Consider the following 18,696-nt stretch of genomic DNA (forward strand, 5'->3'; position numbering starts at 1 on the left):
TTCATGTCAATGTATGACAAGACCCACTGCAGTACTGTAAAGTGATTAGTGTCCAACTAATAAAAATAAATGAAAAAATAAAATAAATAAAATAAATGAAAAAAAAAGTAATCATTTAAAAGGTGAAATTTAAAACCTCGTTCCTAGAAGGGGCCACCTAAGGATTGAGTGCAGAAGAGACAGAAGTTTAAGGAGCAAGTACCAGGGAGCTCCGATGTTTAGTGATTGGCAAAAGGAGAAAGAGCCAACAAATAAAATAATAAAAAAGCAACCAGTGAAGTAGGAAGAAAGCCAAAGGAATGTGCTATGATATCTGAGACAAAAGTGAATTAAAAGGTACAAAAAAGACACTAACTATGTAAAATGCTGTGAGACAACCCAACTGTGTTGAACTGATCAAGCTTAAGAATGAATTTTAAGACACACACACACCTCAAAGTAAGGGATACAGAGGATGCTGACGAATGTAATTACAATGAAATGGGAATGAACAAAGTTTAAAATGGATTGGAGAGGAAATACAAGATGTAGAAGGGCAAAGAAAATACAGCATCTTCACAACTGATATTTCTAAAGGAAAAAAAAAAAGGCATGACTACTTGATAATCCAAGAAAAGCTTTCTAGCAAAAATATAACAGATATAATATTTTAGGAAAAATTTAGTCACATCCTAATAACGTTGTGCATGCTGCATGCATGCTAAGTTTGACTCTGTGTGACCCAATGGTGGACCATAACCCACCAGGTTCCTCTGTCCTTGGGATTTCCCAGGCAAGAACACTGGCGTGAGTTGTCATCTCCTCCTTCAGGGGATCTTCCTGACTCAGGGATTGAACCCGCATCTCTTACGTCTCCTGCACTGGTGGGCAGGTTCTTTACCACTAGCGCCACCTGGGAAGCCTCCCTAATAAAATCACTGAATATCAAATAAGAATAAACAATCTTTGGGCAAACAAATTAATATTATAGCTCAGCTGGTAAAGAATCCACCTGCAATGCAGCAGACCACAGTTCGATTCCTGGGTCAGGAAGATCCATTGGAGAAGGGATAGGCTACCCACTCCAGTATTTTCAGGCTTCCTTTGTGGCTCAGCTGGTAAAGAATCTGCCCCCAATGTGGGAGACCAGGGTTCGATCCCTGGTTTGGGAAGATCCCCTGCAGAAAGGAAAGGCTACCCACTATAGTATTCTGGCCTGGAGAAATCCATGGACTAGGTCTTTGGGGTTGCAAAGAGTCAGACACGACTGAGCAACTTTCACTTTCACTTTTTCCTCAATATTCGTCATTTAAAACCAGAAGGTAGTGAAGAAAATGCCTGCAAAGCTCTTATAGGGAAAACAGGTGGCCCAAGAATTGTATATCCAACAAGTCTACAGTTCACCTCTAATTGTCAAAGATATAAAATAAAGGAAATACAGTTTCCATAATCTCTTCTTGAGGAAATGAGAAGGGTATGCTGCTGCTGCTAAGTCACTTCAGTCGTGTCCGACTCTGTGCGACTCCATAGACGGCAGCCCACCAGGCTCTGCCGTCCCTGGGATTCTCCAGGCAAGAACACTGGAGTGGGTTGCCATTTCCTTCTCCAATGCATGAAAGTGAAAAGTGAAAGTAAAGTTGCTCAGTCGTGTCCAGCTCTTAGCGACCCCATGGACTGCAGCCTACGAGGCTCCTCCGTCCATGGGATTTTCCAGGCAAGAGTACTGGAGTGGGGTGCCATTGCCTTCTCATGAGAAGGGTATGACTCTCATTTAAATAAGAAACAAACGAAACTCAGGAAAATAAAGTAAAAAATAACTGACTGAGTTAACAGAAGATAGAAGAAGGAAGATGAGATGTGGTACACTAAGAGCCTCAATCAAAATGCATTAAAACACATATACAAACAGTAACACACACAGCAATACACACAGTCTGGTTTTAGTTATGCTCTGGGAAAGAAGCAGATAGCCCTTAATTATGATGAACTAGCTTTGGACGAACCTGTGTTCCCTGCCCTTGAAGTTAGAGGGTGGCTATGGGAAAAAGACAAAGCTATGAATAACTAAAGCTGGCAGTGCTCATAAAAAGAGTAAATTGTATGCATATCCTAGACAGGAGAGGCAATGGCATGCCAAGGAAAGTGAAACAGCCTGAGGCAATCACTCCTCTTGAGGGAAATCACTCTGAAAAACCCACAGGAATAGCTAGGAATCCTTTGAGAGGGGGCTAATCTCCAGGAGTTCAACTAAGGGAGGCTCATACCATAATTTGTGCATAAAAACTGAAGCATATAATTCAAGAAATTAAAAGCAGGAAATAAGACCCACTCTAAAAACATGTTCCTAAAGCCTGGAATATATGGTTTACACTCAAATACAGAAACATCAAAATAGCTATTCTTTAGAGACTAAAAGGATGTATTTGTTATTGGAAATGAGCCAGAACAGACAAAAATGCCTGTTTTAATAAACAATTTCCCCTTCTTCCTTTCTACTAATGACAGCTCAGTTAAGCAGGGACTTCTTTTTCTAGAAAGATAACCTAACTGGGCTTGACTAATACAATTCTCAGGATTACTCTTACTCTGTAAACCATAGTGTTCAGAAGTAGCTAAGGAAGAAATGTGACTAATCAAAAGTTATTTATACTCTGCAATTCTTGGTATCAAATTATAGATAGCAACATCAACAGAGGTAGAAAAAGAATATATAAAACAAGTCCAATAAGGGATTAGTTAGCCCATAAACAATAAGTGCTGCATAGTTCTCACTGTTTTAGAACAGTCACGCTATTCCAGGATCTACTCTTATACACAAATACAACAGAAAGCAGCTACCTTTTGATGTGTTGTTTCCCTCATATCTAAAAGTTCGATGATCTGCGGTCGGCACATCACACGGGTGTTGGCCAGTCTCTGCTCTGTGGTAAGGGACATTTCCTTCAGAAACTCCGAGGGTGTCAGCTAGAATTGAAAACAACAGGAGCTGAAGATTCATAAGTGGTAATACTGAAAAAGTGTTTTCATAAGTGCCAGTAATGAATAATTTGTGTTTATAGCTTTCAGGAAAATTCTGGAATGCCGTTAAGTTCCCTTATAAAACATTTAAAATAACTAAATAATACAAACAAGTGAAGGACCCATGCACTTCTGAGCTTTCTGAACAATAATTTGAAATGACATATGGTTGCCATTTCCTTATGATTTTAAAGGAATCACACAAAAGAACATGGGGTTGGGGAGAGGAAGGGCAATAACCTGCACAGGAGCATGTCCAATGAGCTTAACATTTATGCTCAGAAGAGCATAAAACTCTAGGTTTCTAAAATCACTTAAGGGCTTCAGAGCTAAAGAGTCTGAGATATTTCTATTTCTCAACTGAAGTTACAATAGGCAAGCAAAGCTTTTGGGTGTTTATCATGCTATACCTGGTTAAAGAGAAGTCTTACAAAATGTAAAGGATCTGGGAAGGGTGACTGCGCTTAGGAATGAGTATGAACTTTTTAGAAATCATAAGAGCACATTCATATCTTGTTTCCAAAGAGCTCTCATCTGATCATCAGATACAATAGCCAGTCACATCCACTTAACCAGACAAGAACATAAAATGCTTTAACACTTTCTAATCTTATGAGAAAAAAATGGTACCTATCATTTAAATAACCCAGGAAGGGCTCACCCAAGACCAGCTACTATTCATTGCTTTTGTCTGTGTAGTCTTACTTCAACTGATTAACATAAGCAATTTAAGCCTCCACTTTGATGTATATAATTTCAAAATCTTCCCAGGCTTTAAAAGGTATCTATGCTCTGTAGGAAGCTACCATGTGAACTACACTGAGACTATTTGATATTCTGTTTGATATTCTGAGAATGCCAGGCAGCCATTGTCATTCTCCAGAGGAGAAACACACTTTTTCTGAGAGGTACTTCTCCTCTCAGAGGAGATGCTTTACTCTGAAATGCTCTGATACATTACCATTCGATTTACTTCATCTTCTGCAACCACCTTTGGACTCAGGGGTGGTAAAATCTTGCTTTGGAATCCTTTAAGTGTTCTGACTAACCCCATATGAACAGCCCCCATGGACTCCTCAATACTTCTACTTGTCATTTTTAGCTATTTCCTCTGTTTACCTAAGAATGAAAAAAAAAAAAGTTTTAGAACAAATGCAGTTAATTTCTGAATATAGGTCACATTTTTTGAAGCTTTTTCAAATACAGGAAGGTTTAGAAAATACTGATCTTCAAAAATACATCCAGTACCTGAAACCAATGCCTCAACTGTAGGAGTCTATTCCATGAGCCAGTCTAGAGTTAGCCTTATCCCAAACTCTGGGACCCCTTTTAGACAAAACAAGTGATTCTGGACTAAGCTCAGGGAAGGCATGAAAACACAAGCAGCTCTTACATTTTGGCACTTTTATCTTCCCCAGATTAACAAAAACTGCTCAATAAATGTACTTCATAGTTTGCTACTTTATCTGCTTATTTGACAATTCTCTCTCATGACACCCTTCAAACAGAATAAATATAAGGCTTCAGGCCTTCACAGCTGGCAGAGAATTGAAAAGGCAGCATGAGATGATATGGGGAAGAAGTTTCTGAAAATGTTCTGAAGTTTATAGTAATAAATAAGTCATTGATCAGCCACCCAATACCTACAAATCAAAGAAATACAACATTTCCCCATTACATATATTTCCTTATACTTCTACCAGGACATTTGCAACTTTGGGAATCCATTTATGACCAAGTAGGGGCTTCCCTTGTGGCTCAACTGGTAAAGAACCTGCCTGCAATACAGGAGACCTGGGTTCGATCCCTGGGTTGGAAAGATTCCCTGGAGAAGGGAAAGGCTACCTACTCCAGTATTCTGGCCTGGAGAATTCCATGGACTGTATAGTCAGTCCACGGGGTCGCAAAGAGTCGGACACGACTGAATGACTTTCACTTTCACACTTTCACTTATGACTAAGTAGGGATTTCTATTTTTAGTAATAGCAGGCTAGATTCTTTAACCCTGTGGGGGAGAAATGCTTGATATAACATCAAATAAACAAACCTTAAAATCGTTAAAAGTTCAAAAGACAGTAAGGCATTACCAGACCAAACTGGAAGGGAAAGCAGTGTATAAAGGAAAATAGATATGAATGAAAATGTAATAAGGTACACTGAAATAAAGCAATAAAACACCCAAATAAATGAATATGAAATTTTAAAATAAGAAAAACAATCAGGAAAAAAAGATGGTTGAAATAGAAAACAGCCAAAGAAGTTCTAACATGCTATAACTGGAGCCAATGAAGAAGAAAAATAAAGTACTGGAGGAGGAGAACTAATATTTAAAACTATAATCCAAGAAAATTTTCCATAAAAAAACAAGGGATTGGTGGTTACTCAGGAAGACTGACCCAAAATAAACAACTCTGAGTCATATCTTAGAAGAACTACTAGACTTTAAAGAATTTTTAAAATTAGCATCCAGACAAAAAGTCAAAATAATGTATGAAAGCAAGAGAACTAGATATCATTACACTTTGTAAAAGCAATCCATGAAATGGGAAAACAGAGGAGGAATATTTTCCAAAAACTTTAAAAAGCCTGAACCAGAGATTTTACAAGCAACCAAGCTCGCCTTCCGTCATCAAGGCTACAGAAAAGGAGTTTTGAACATGCCAAAGCCCAGGGAATATTATAAACATGTTCCCTTCCTGAAGAATACACTAGAGGATGGACTCATCAAACCAAAAGGACACAATTTTAAATGAAAATTAAGAAAAGAAAGCCGCAAAGTAGATTAAAATTATTAATGGTTGTATAAGAGGTAGGAATCAAACCATTTTAGAGTAAAGAAGAATTAAGGGTTTTATGTTAGAAAGTCCCTATGATAGCATTCAATGATACCTGTTTCTAAGCATTCAGGTATTTATATACTCCTTCTCCCCTTGCGTGTGGGCTGTACTCAGGTATTCTAACAAATATAAAGCAGTGCAAGTGATGGATGCCACATGTGAGATCAGTTATAAAGAGAACTGGTTCCATCTTGGGCCCTGTCTGGCTCTCTCTCAGATCACCAGTTACTACACTGTAAGGACGCTGAGGAAACCTATAGAGAGGCCCATGTGGTGAGGAACCAAGGCCTGCCAGCAATGACATGAGTGGGCTTGGCAGTGAATCTTCTCAAGCCTGCCAACAACCATGGGAATGAAGGCAGAGTTGCCAGCCCCAGGTGAGCCTTGAGATGACTGCAGGCTGGGCCAACAGCTTGACTGGAGATGCATGAGAGACCCTAAGTAGGAGTCACCCAACTAAGCATCTTCTAGATTCCTGACCTACAGAAACTGGGAAAACAAATATTGTTACCCCTATTAATCTGGGGTAATTTGTTACACAGCAATAAATAAAAATACAGGCACTATAAAGGGTTTACATACAAAGAAAACTGCTGAACATAAAGATTAGTGTTCCTAAATACCAAAAGTAATTTTAGAAAATGCAAAGATGACATACAAAATAAAGACTAACAATAAATCACATACAATATACATAATTATTATAAATAGGAAGTGTGATATCACCAACATGGTAGAATAGGTAGTTGTCAACTTCAGTCCCACTCACAAAAAGACCAACTATTAACAGCAATTATTCATAGACGAGACACTTTTGTGAAAATCCCAGAACTGAGGGTGAGACTGAAGCACTCCCTTGGATCACAGAGACTTGGAAAAACCTCAAAAACATTTTGTTAAGTAAAATGAGTCAGTCACACACACACAAAAATACATATTGTGTGAGTGCATTCACATCAAGTGACCAGAGCAGGACAATCTCTATAGAGAAAAAGCATATTAGCCATTGCAAAGGTCTGGGAGGAATGAAGGGATAGAAGAACGATAACTAAAAGGTATGGGATTTCTTTTTGAAATGAAAATGTTTACAACTGACTATGGTAATAATTGCACATGTTTGTGAGTATACTAAAAACTGTGGATTGTATGTACACTTTAAATGGATAAATTGCATCCTGAATTGAATGTGCATTATTATATCTCAATAAAGCTGTTAAAATATATTTTAAAACATTAAAAAAAAATCAATCCTTAAAAGTTGAAAAGTGAAAGAAGTAAACCTTGCTGTATATCAAGTTGGTGTCATAACTACAAAGAGAAAACAATTATTCTAAACAACCTTAAAACATGATTTTTGACTACATGTCATCACTGGATGGTAGTCTTATTGTCATAATATTAGTAATAATATTTTAAAAACAAGTAGCAATATCAATATTGTTAGGAATCAAGCATTTCAACATTTAAAAAAATAAAACCATAAAAGTTCTTATATTAATAAATACTATAATCTTAAATTTAAATTGCAAATATAAGTTCCAGCTTATGATTATTTTCTCCTTTTAAATAACCTGCCTACCGAAAGACCCGAGAAGCAACGAAAGCTCAGTAAGCGATGACAGCCCCAGGACGTCATGTGGTCTTTAAATACTACTTCCCACTAAAAGAAGCCACACTGCTTAGAGAAGTGAGTAACTCAAGGTCTGGGGCATGAAATGTGTAAGACGAACTTGGGACATTCTACTATACTGAAAAACAAGGCCGTTATCAAAGGCTACTGGGGTTGAGTCTAAGGAGCCCAGAGCAACTTGAAGGAGTTTTCATTCGCCAAAGACAGGACAATTTGGGAAAAACAAAAACAAAAGAGTGCAATGGATTCATCTTTAAAACTCTGAGTTCAAAAGAGATACTAAAAAAAAAAAAATCACTGGTCACCTTTGGAAGTTGCTAGGACACTAATTATTTTAGAAATAACAACAAGGTAGAATCAGCCATTTATCCTGTCCCTTTCTGTACAAATTGCATCATAAGTTATCCAAATAGTTTATGAGGGAAAATTATTCTTCATAGACGAACTCCAGCTAATAAATGCAGAAGAAATGACAGAAAAATAATCACCATTTTCAGCCTCTAATGAAACGAAGGATCATCAATGCCAGAACCATTAGGAAGAATGTTGTTAAAGAACTTTATAATGGCTCAAACAGGCTAACAACACCTGAGCCCTCTACATCAATCTTAACACTAAAAGAGTGAAAACCAGACATATTATGTGCCTGCTGACGTGATGTAGTACACAGCACCACCTGTGTAGCACTATTAACAATAATCTTAACCTAAATCTAATTAATCTCTAGATCTACCAGCTAGGGTACAGGAGATCAGGAAATGGAGGAACATGTGTAAGAACATAATTAAGCCACATCAAGAATGTAGAAAATGTTACAGGAAAATGACCCACTTCACTAAACTAGTAAATAGTGCTTGTGTGCAAATATGACCACCTGAGAGGGGGAGGGGAGGGTAGTTATGAATTAAGAGAATCGCTTCAACAATAATGACATACATAGATTATAAGCAGAAGGAAGGAAGAGGTATATCATGCAAATGTTGGTCAAAAGAAAGCAAGAAGGGCTATAGTAATATTAGATAAAGTTGACTTCAAATCAAAGAAAATGACCAGGAACAAAAAAGGGACATTATGTAATACCAAAGGGTGAATCTACCAAAAAGACACAACAATCATAATTATAAATGGACCAGACAACTTTTAAAACATATGACTTGATCCAAGTTTCAAAATATATGATGCAAAAAATTAAAATTAGACAAATCCACAATTATAGTTGGAGACTTCAACATTCCTTTCTCAACAATTAATGTAAGTATTAAGCAGAAAATTAACAAGATATAGAGGAACTTAACACAACCAACATGATTTAATCAATATTTATGGAACAGTCTGCCCAACAGCAGCAGAAACATACATGCTTTTCATGTATCCAAGGAACACATACGAAGATAGATAATTTTCCAGGCCACAAAATAAAATTCAACAAAGATAAAGAACTGGAATCATACAGAGGGTGCTGGCTAACCACTGTGAAATCAAATTAGAAACATACAACAGAAAGATAATACAAAATCTACAAATACTTAGAAACTAAACAACACATTTCTAAATAAACACAAATCAAAAAAGGAAAACCAAAAGTATGTTGAATTGAATGAAAATAAAATACAATAGTTCAAAATTTGGAGGAGGTTGAAAGTTATAACACTAAGTATTTAGATTAGAAAACAGTAAAAGTCAATCATGTCATCTAAGCACCTAAGTCCAGAAAAAGAAAAAGATGACCAAATAAAACAAAAGCAGCTCCTTCCTCTGCTGCCGCTAAGGTGCTCGGTTCTTCCGAGGAAGCTAAGGCCGTTTTGGGGTGAGGCCCTCACTTCATCCGGTGACTAGCACCGTGCCCGGCAGCCCCCACCTAGCACTCGCCCGCACCATGGCCTCCGTTTCGGAGCTCGCTTGCATCTACTCTGCCCTCATTCTGCACGACGATGAGGTGATGGTCACGGAGGATAAGATCAATGCCCTCATTAAAGCAGCCGGTTTAAATGTTGAGCCTTTCTGGCCAGGTTTGTTTGCAAAGGCTTTGGCCAATGTCAACATCGGGAGCCTCATCTGCAATGTGGGGGCTGGCGGACCTGCCCCAGCAGCTGGTGCTGCACCAGCAGGAGGTCCTGCCCCAGATACCGCTGCTGCCCCAGCTGAGGAGAAGAAAGTAGAAGCAAAGAAAGAAGAATCTGAAGAGTCTGATGATGACATGGGCTTTGGTCTTTTTGACTAAACCTCTTTAGTAACACAGTCAATAAAAAGCTGAGCTGTTAAAACAAACAAACAAACAAACAAAAGCAAACAGGAGCAAATAATAAAGGTAAGAGCAGAAATCAGTAAAATTAAAAACAGAAAAGCAATAGAGAGAATTAATCAAAGATCTGATTCTCTGGAGAAACCAATAATACTGACAAAACGTCCAGCAAAGAAAGAAGACAAAAATTACCAATGTTAGGAATTTAATAAAAAAGGACAAACCATATAGGTATCAGAAGAATAATAAGGAAATACTATAAACAACTGCACACTCATAAATTTGACAACTTAGATGTATTGCTTCGATTTCTCAAAGAACATACTACCACAACTTAATATGAACAGATAATCTGAATAACTCAAAGTATTATGGAAAAATCATTCATAATTTTATAACTCAAAAAAAAAAAAGAAAGAAATCTCTAGGCATAGATGGTTTCACTGGAGAATTATAGGAAACATTTAAAGAAGAATTAGCACCAATACTACCAATCTTTTTCAGAAAATGGAAAAGAAGGGAACACTACAATTCATTTTATGAGGCCTAAGACAAAATCAGACAAAGAAAGTAGTACCCAAAAAACACCTAAAAACCAGTATCTGTCATGAATATAAGTGAAAAAAAAGTTTTAAAAAATATTATCAAAATCTTAGCAATATGAAAAATAATTATATGCCATGACCAAATAGTTTAATTCCAGGAATATAAGTCTAGTTCAACACTCAAATTTCAATTTAATCCATCACATTAGCAGGCTAAAGAAGAAACATCATATGATCATATCATTTATGTAGTAAATCCATCTGACAAAATTCAACAACATTCATGATAAAAAAAACTCCCAGAAAACTAGGAATATAGAGGAACATAATAAAGAAAATATACAAAAAACTTTACAGCTGACATCCCTGGTGCTGATTAGTCACTAAGTCATGTCCAACTCCTTTGCAACACCATGGACTGTAGCACGCCAGGCTCTTCTGTCCATGGGATTTCCCAAGCAAGAATACCGGAGTGGGTAGCCATTCCCTTCTCCAGGGGATCTTCCCAACCCAGGGATTGAACCCCCAACTCCTGCATTGGCAGGAAGATTCTTTACCACTGAGCCACCTGGGAAGCACAGTTGACATGCTGAATGGTAAAAGACTGCATGCTTTCCCTGTAAAGACTGAGAACAAGGCAAGGAGGTCCACCCTAACCACTGCTATCAGACACAGGATTGGAAGTTCTAGTCGGTGCTAGAAGAAGGAAAAAAAGAAATAAAACAGCATATAGAGCAGAAAACAAGAAAAAAACTCTCCTTAGATGCAGATGGCATAACTGTCTACATAGATACTCCCAAAGAATCTACAACAAACCTCCTAGAACTAACCAGTGAGTATAAACATATAAACATCATTCATATTTCTATATACTAACAATAAAGATGTGGAAATCAAAATACGATACCATTTGTAACTGTCATTCCTTCAAAAACAAAGTAAGTGTAAGTTGAACAAAACATATACAAGACTTATATACTAAAAATGACAAAGAGCCAATTAAAAAAATCAGAGAGCATCTAAGTAAAAGGAGATCTATGTTCATGGACTGGAAGACTCAACATGGACATACTTGGTGGAAAAGTGACATTATTCTACCTAACACACAATCCATCATGAGAAACTCTGGGCTGGAAGAAGCACAAGCTGGAATCAAGATTGCCAGGAGAAATATCAATATCCTCAGATATGCAGATGACACCCCCCTTATGGCTGAAAGTGAAGAGGAACTAAAAAGCCTCTTGTTGAAAGTGAAAGAAGAGAGTGAAAAAGTTGGCTTAAAACTCAACATTCAGAAAACTAAGATCATGGCATCTGGTTCCATCACTTCATGGCAAATAAATAGGGAAACAGTGGAAATAGTGTCAGATTTTATTTTGGGGGGCTCCAAAATCACTGCAGATGGTGACTGTAGCCATGAAATTAAAAGATGCTTACTCCTTGGAAGGAAAGTTATGACCGACCTAGACAGCATATTAAAAAGCAGAGACATTACTTTGCCAACAAAGGTCTGTCTAGTCAAGGCTATGGTTTTTCCAGTAGTCGTGTATGGATGTGAGAGTTGGACTGTGAAGAAAGCTGTGCGCCAAAGAATTGATGCTTTTGAACTGTGGTGTTGGAGAAGACTCTTGAGAGTCCCTTGAACTGCAAGGAGACCCATCCAGTCCATCCTAAAGGAGATCAATCCTGGGTGTTCATTGGAAGGACTGATGCTGAAGCTGAAACTCTAATACTTTGGCCACCTCATGTGAAGAGTTGACTCACTGGAAAAGACCCTGATGCTGGGAGGGATTGGGGCAGGAGGAGAAGGGGATGACAGAGGATGAGATGGCTGGATGGCATCACCGACTTGATGGACATGAGTTTGAGTAAACTCCGGGAGTTGGTGATGGACAGGGAGGCCTGGGGTGCTGCGATTCATGGGGTTGCAAAGAGTCGGACACGACTGAGAGGCTGAACTGAAGTGAACACACAATCCAATTAGAAAATGGACAAAGGACATGGAGACATTTCACTGAAGATGTATCAAAAGCAAAAAGCATATGAAAAGCTGTTCAACATCACTAGATATCAGGAAAATGCAAATTAAAACCATGATTAAACAATACCACATACCTATCAATCACCTGTGTATCACTACAACAACCTAGATGTGGGCACTATTAGTCTCCCCATATCACAGATAAGGAAACAGAGGCACAGAGGAGGTAAGTAACCTGCCCCAGTTCCCACACTAGGAAAGGGGAGAGCTGCAAGGAGAAGCAGTCATTCTGGTTCCAGAGTCCACACTCTCAATGGTGACACTATTCTGCCTCTATCCTGAGATTCTATCTCCTGCTGCTGCTGCTAAGTCACTTCAGTCGTGTCCAACTCTGGGCGACCCCACAGACGGCAGCCCACCAGGCTCCCTTGTCCCTGGGATTCTCCAGGCAAGAACACTGGAGTGGGTTGCCATTTCCTTCTCCAATGCATGAAAGTGAAAAGTGAAAGTGAAGTCGCTCAGTCGTATCCCACTCTTAGCGAACCCCATGGACTGCAGCCCACCAGGCTCCTCTGTCCATGGGATTTTCCAGGCAAGAGTACTGGAGTGGGTTGCCATTGCCTTCTCCTTCTATCTCCTAATATCTCACAAATTCACCTATGCCTTTTCATCCCTGCTGCCTTCCTTTGTTAATGTTACTCTCATGGCTTGTCTGGGTGACTGCAACAGCTTAAGTGACCTCCCTGCCTCCAGAATTGGGTCTCTACTCCCACTCCACCCACACAGCCTAGTCACGCTCTACACTGCAGCCACAGTGACTATTCTAAAGGGAAAACCTGGTCATGCCACTTCCCTGCCTAAAATCCTTTAGTCCGGAATACTCCATAGGGTTCTCAGCATGACATCCATCCCAGGAACCTGCCCTTCTTGCACTTTATGCTCACAATTCACAAAGTCTCAGGGGCTCACACACCTCCAGACTTATACGTAACACCTGGAATGCCTTTCTTCTCCCCTACATCCCTCCTCTATCCAGTTAATCCAACTTGTCTTTCTGGAATCAAGGTGTGACCTCTTTCAGAAAGGCTGCCACTTGTTTACTGACCTCACAGGTTCTCACGCTCACCCTGTCACAGCCATCTATTCACCTCCTTTTATGCCTTGAGGCTGTTAAGTCCCTTGAGTACAAGGATTTTCTGTTTCTCATCATTGCATTCACAGAATCAAGCACAGTGCCTCATACACACGCTTATTTAATACATGTGTTTAATCAACGAAATGGATTTCACAATCCCCAAATTGCCAGGCTATTTCATACCTCTATACCTTTATATAGACTCATCCTTTCTTTTCACATTCATATCCCTGTCTGCCTTGTGAAGTTCTATTCATCCTGTAAAACTTACCTCAAGTGTCCCCAGAAGTAAGGCTTTCCCTGATGCAGTCAAAGAATGCCAATCGCTTGGTCCTTTGCATGTGACTCTTACTGAATGTAATATATTGTACTACAACTATCTGCTTACAAGCCTGTGTCTACCTCAAGAATATAAGCTCCTTCATTGTACAGACCATGTGTGACTGCCACAAAGGGGCTCAGTTAATATTTTTTTAATTGAATTCAATATTAAATCGTACTCATCAAAAGAGAATTTTTACTAGGCCAAAACATTTCACAGAGGAAAAATTTCCCTCTTTTTCCTTAATTTGAACATCAACTTCCAGCTCCTTCCAGGGCTCCTACCTAACAGTCTGGTTACATAAATGCTCAGTACGCATGATACAGTATCTTCTTTCAGAGAGAACAGAGAACAATGCATTCTCATCCAGCTTAGGAAACAGAACCTGGCTTGGAGTCTCTGAGGAGGATGCAAAGATGGTAGCCAGGGCTGCAGCCATCTGAAGGCTTGACTGGGGCTGGAAAATCCACTTGCAAGGTGGCTCACTCACACAGCCAGCACGTTGTTCCTGGCTGTTGGTTTCAGTCCCTTCCCTCACGGGCCTCTCAACAGGGATGCTTCAGTGTCCTCATGGCACGATGACTGACTACTTCCAGAGAGAGCAGTCCCAGAGACAATGGGAGAAGCTGCGCTGTGTCCTCTGTGGCCCGCAAGTCACACACCACCATTCAGGCAAGATCTATGAGTCACACAGATCAGCCCTATTGCATACGAGAGAGGCCACACAGGGACGTAATTACCAGGAAGTAAGGATCATTGGGAGACATCTTGGAAGCCATCTTCCACATCTATCTATATGTTTATTACGAGGATTAAATGACATAATAACTGTATGCCACTTTGTACAGTACTTGGCATAAAATTGTTCTTAGTGTTACTAGCAGAAAGTTTGGTTTAAAAAAAACTGTAAAAGATGGAAATTCCATTTAATTAAACCTTGCTTGCTAAAAATAAGTAAGAGCATCATATGAAACTGCTCACATGTTTTCAAGTTCTGCTACTGCTAAAGTAAGGACAGGGGCCATTACATACTTTGGGATGTTGATAAATATTTCTTTACCCCAAAGTACTGTTTTAGCAGGAAAATATCAAAGAAAAAACCTGCAGATAAAGCTCAAGTAAATGCAACATGACTTGTTACCAGTGAGGGGTTCGCTAGGCACTTGGAGAAAAAGGATTAATTTTCATATTTTAATCTTGCTGCTGCTTCTGGTTTTCTTCTGTTTCTAAAGCTGCTGTGCTTCTTGGTTTCTTATGTGCAGGATCTCTTTTAAATTAGATTTCTTCAATTTCATATGTTTCACATTGGGCTTTGCTCTTTTTCCCTTAAATACGCCCTGAAAACAATCTGTCTCTGCAGGATGTGTGGCTTATAGCCTAGGCAGATAAAAGAGAGACAAATTTCAGAAAGAATCCTCTTATTTGACCAGACGGAAGAAAAGAAAAATAGAGATGTGCTTTGTATTTTGTTCTGGTCACCAATTCCAACATGCATGTGTGTTTGTGCATGTGGTGTGGCGGGGGCAGGAGGGGTGTTCCCCACAATAGCAAGTAATTTATCTACACAGAGATGGCATCAAATTCCACAGGTTAAGTGTTAGTCCTACAGACTGCCCCCACACTTCAGACACTAGTCGCAAGCCCAGCGTGTGTGCTTCTGACCCACTGACTGGAAATCAGACGTTTCCACAACGCCAGCCTCAGGTTCAATTAGTTTGCTACAGTGGCCCTCAGAACTCAGAGAAACATTTTGCTTACTAGATCACTGGTTTATTATAAAAGGATAGTCCCTGGGTTGCTGTTGCCATTGGACTTGGCCTGATAACTTCATTATTTGTTAACCTTCTAGTGCCTTGAAGCAGGCCTTTGTTTATAATCTGTCCACTTTTTCCAGTCACCCTCAGCAGGAGGGTGGGCCTGTAGACCTAGTCTACCACTCTTAGAAGCAGAAATCCTCATTCACTGAGTGTAAATGGTATAAGGGGAGAAATCCTAACCCACGCCTGAAGAATTTTCTAATACTCCAACTTTTTTGAAACTTTGAAGATAAAATATAAAATAAGCACAATACAAAGAGCACCCAGGACAAGTAGACGTCTACTTAGAGGCTCAGATGTCTGAAATTACCTGGATATCCCATTCATGCCACTTATCCAAGATATACAGAGCTGATATCATGACATCTTGATTGTTTCATTTCAGGTAAAAGTTGAGATACAATTACCGTTAGCTGAGATGCACACTTAGTGTGCTAACACTGAATAGCTACTTGCAGAATTTTAGTGCCCGAAAGTAAACATTTTTAATTTGTCTATCAAGCAGCCAAAGGCAAGATTTTCTAGCTCCTTCTCACCTTAAGACCCCAAAAAGCAAAAATTTTTGAACAGGTATATTAAAATCAAGACTCTCCGAGCTTTGTTCTTGTTCAGTCGCTCAGTTGTGTCTGACTCTTTGCCACCCCATGGATTGCAGCACGCGAGGCTTCCCCATCCGTCACCAACTCCCAGACCTTGCGCAAACTCATGTCTGTTGAATTGGCGATAATCTTGTCCTCTGTCATCCCCTTCTCTTCTTTGCCTACAATCCTTCCCAGCATCAGGGTCTTTTCTAATGAGTTAGCTCCTAGCATCAGGTGGCCAAAGTATTGGAGCTTCAGCTTCAGCATCAGTCCTTCCAATGAACATTTAGGACTGATTTCCTTTAGGATGGACTGGTTTGATCTTCTTGCAGTCCAAGGGACTCTCAAGAGTCTTCTCCAACACCACAGTTCAAAGCATCAATTCTTCAGTACTCAGTCTTCTTTATGGTCCAACTCTCACATCCATACATGACTACTGGAAAAACCATACCTCTGATTAGACAGGCCTTTGTCTTTCAGAAAGAGTCTTGATCCATGTACGGATCTGGATTATGAGACTCACTTATCACAGACACCCTCAGATGACACAGTGAAATTCACTGTTCTCATCTCTGGAATACCCAGCCTCTTCTTCCAAGTCCATTAGCCCTACTGGTACACTCTGTCCCCATTTTGACTATGGTCTCAGGCTTCTCCATTGCCCCTGATCCAACTATAGGGTCACTTAGGGATAAAACTTCTGAAACTCTCTCCTCCCATTCTATACCCTTTCCCCTGCTTAAACTCATCCTACAGGTCTCAGTTGAAACATCACTGCCTCTAGAAAGCCTTCTCTGACCACCCTGAAGGCCCCGTGTTATATGTTCCCATAGTAACTGCACTTCTCATATAATGAATAAATTGCCTGTGTAACTAGATTTTTACATCTGTCTTCACCAGAGAGCAAGTTCTCTGAGTTCAGACACCTCAACCATTGTGTTCACCACTAGTATATATGCCTAATACATTAACAGTGCCAGGCATGGAATCAGTAAGTATTTGTTTACTGATTATTGGGCAGTTGAATCATTTGTTGCTTTCTTTCTCAATGATCAGTTCAGTTCAGTCACTCAGTATAGTCCAAATCTTTGCAACCCCATGGACTGCAGCATGCCAGGCTTCCCTGTCCATCACCAACTCCCGGAGCTGACACAAACTCATGTCCATTGAGTCGATGATGCCATCCAACCACCTCATCCTCTGTCGTCCCATTTTCTTCCCTCCTTCAATCTTTCCCAGCATCAGGGTCTTTTCAGATGAGTCAGTTCTTCACATCAGATGGCCAAAAAATTGGAGTTTCAGCTTCAGCATCAGTCTTTCCAATGAATATTCAGGACTGATATCCTTTAGGATGGACTGGTTGGATCTCCTTGCAGTCTAAGGGGCTCTCAAGCATCTTCTCCAACACCATAGTTCAAAAGCATCAATTCTTTGGCGCTCAGCTTTCTTTATAGTCCAACTCTCACATCCATACAAGACTACTGGAAAAACCATAGCTTTGACTAGATGGACCTTTGTTGGCAAAGTAATGTCTCTGCTTTTTAATATGCTGTCTAGGTTGGTCAGAACTTTTCTTCCAAGGAGCAAGTGTCTTTTAATTTCATGGCTGCAGTCACCATCTGCAGTGATTTTGGAGCCCAAAAAAATAAAGTCTGTCACTATTTCCATTGTTTCCCCATCTATTTGCAATGAAGTGATGGGACCAGATGCCATGATCTTAGTTTTCTGAATGTTGAGCTTTAAGCCAACTTTTTCACTCTCTTCTTTCACTTTCATCAAGAGGCTCTTTAGTTCTTCTTCACTTTCTGCCGTAAGAGTGGTATCATCTGCATATCTGAGGTTATTGGTATTTCTCTTGGTAATCTTGATTCCAGTTTGTGCTTCCTCCAGTCCAGCATTTCTTATGATGTACCCTTCATATAAGTTAAACAAGCAGGGTGACAACATACAGCCTTGCTGTACTCCTTTCCCAATTTGCAACCAGTCTGTTGTTCCATGTCCAGTTCTAACTGCTGCTTCCTGACCTGCATACAGATTTCTCAGGAGGTCAGGTGGTCTGGTATTCCTATCTCTTTCAGAATTTTCCACAGTTTGTTGTGATACACACAGTCAAAAGCTTTGGCATAGTCAATAAAGCAGATGTTTTTCTGGAACTCTCTTGCTTTTTCAATGATCCAGTAGACGTTGGCAATTTGATCTCTGGTTCCTCTGCCTTTCCTAAATTTAACTTGAACATCTGGAAGTTCATGGTTCATGTGCTGTTGGAGCCTGGCTTGGAGAATTTTGAGCATTACTTTACTAGCATGTGAGACAGTGCAATTGTTTGGTAGTTTGACATTCTTTGGCATTGCCTTTCTTTGGGGTTGGAATGAAAACTGACCTTTTCCAATCCTGTGGCCACTGCTGAGTTTTCCAAATTTGTTGGCATATTGAATGCAGCACTTTCACAGCATCATCTTTTAGGATTTGAAATAGCTCAACTGGAATTCCATCATCTCCACTAGCTTTGTTCATAGTGATGCTTCCTAAGGCCCAGTTGACTTCCCATTCCAGGATGTTTGGCTCTAGGTGAGTGATCACACCATCGTGATTATCTGGGTCGTGAAGAT

General features: G+C 39.6%; 2 protein-coding genes across 2 annotated transcripts in view; one reads left to right on the forward strand and one right to left on the reverse strand.

The window, feature by feature from the left end:
- The window catches only part of HYDIN (HYDIN axonemal central pair apparatus protein), a 356,564-nt gene that overhangs the window by 321,636 nt on the left and 16,232 nt on the right, over window positions 1-18,696 (reverse strand). Inside the window, 2 exon segments of the mRNA XM_043435789.1 lie at window positions 2,818-2,943; window positions 3,959-4,116. Of these exon segments, the coding sequence (XP_043291724.1) occupies window positions 2,818-2,943; window positions 3,959-4,093 (261 nt within the window). The 5' untranslated portion in view covers window positions 4,094-4,116.
- LOC122420564 (60S acidic ribosomal protein P1-like) lies at window positions 9,217-9,724 on the forward strand. Its single transcript, XM_043435788.1, has one exon. The coding sequence runs from the start codon at window positions 9,341-9,343 to the stop codon at window positions 9,683-9,685; it is 345 nt and encodes a 114-aa protein (XP_043291723.1). The 5' UTR covers window positions 9,217-9,340; the 3' UTR covers window positions 9,686-9,724.

This window comes from Cervus canadensis, chromosome 18, assembly GCF_019320065.1.
Source record: "Cervus canadensis isolate Bull #8, Minnesota chromosome 18, ASM1932006v1, whole genome shotgun sequence".
Taxonomy (NCBI): Eukaryota; Metazoa; Chordata; class Mammalia; order Artiodactyla; family Cervidae; genus Cervus; species Cervus canadensis.

Coding starts and splice junctions, on each gene's coding strand:
- LOC122420564 (XM_043435788.1), top strand. CDS start 9,341: ATGGCCTCCGTTTCGGAGCTCGCTTGCATCTACTCTGCCCTCATTCTG.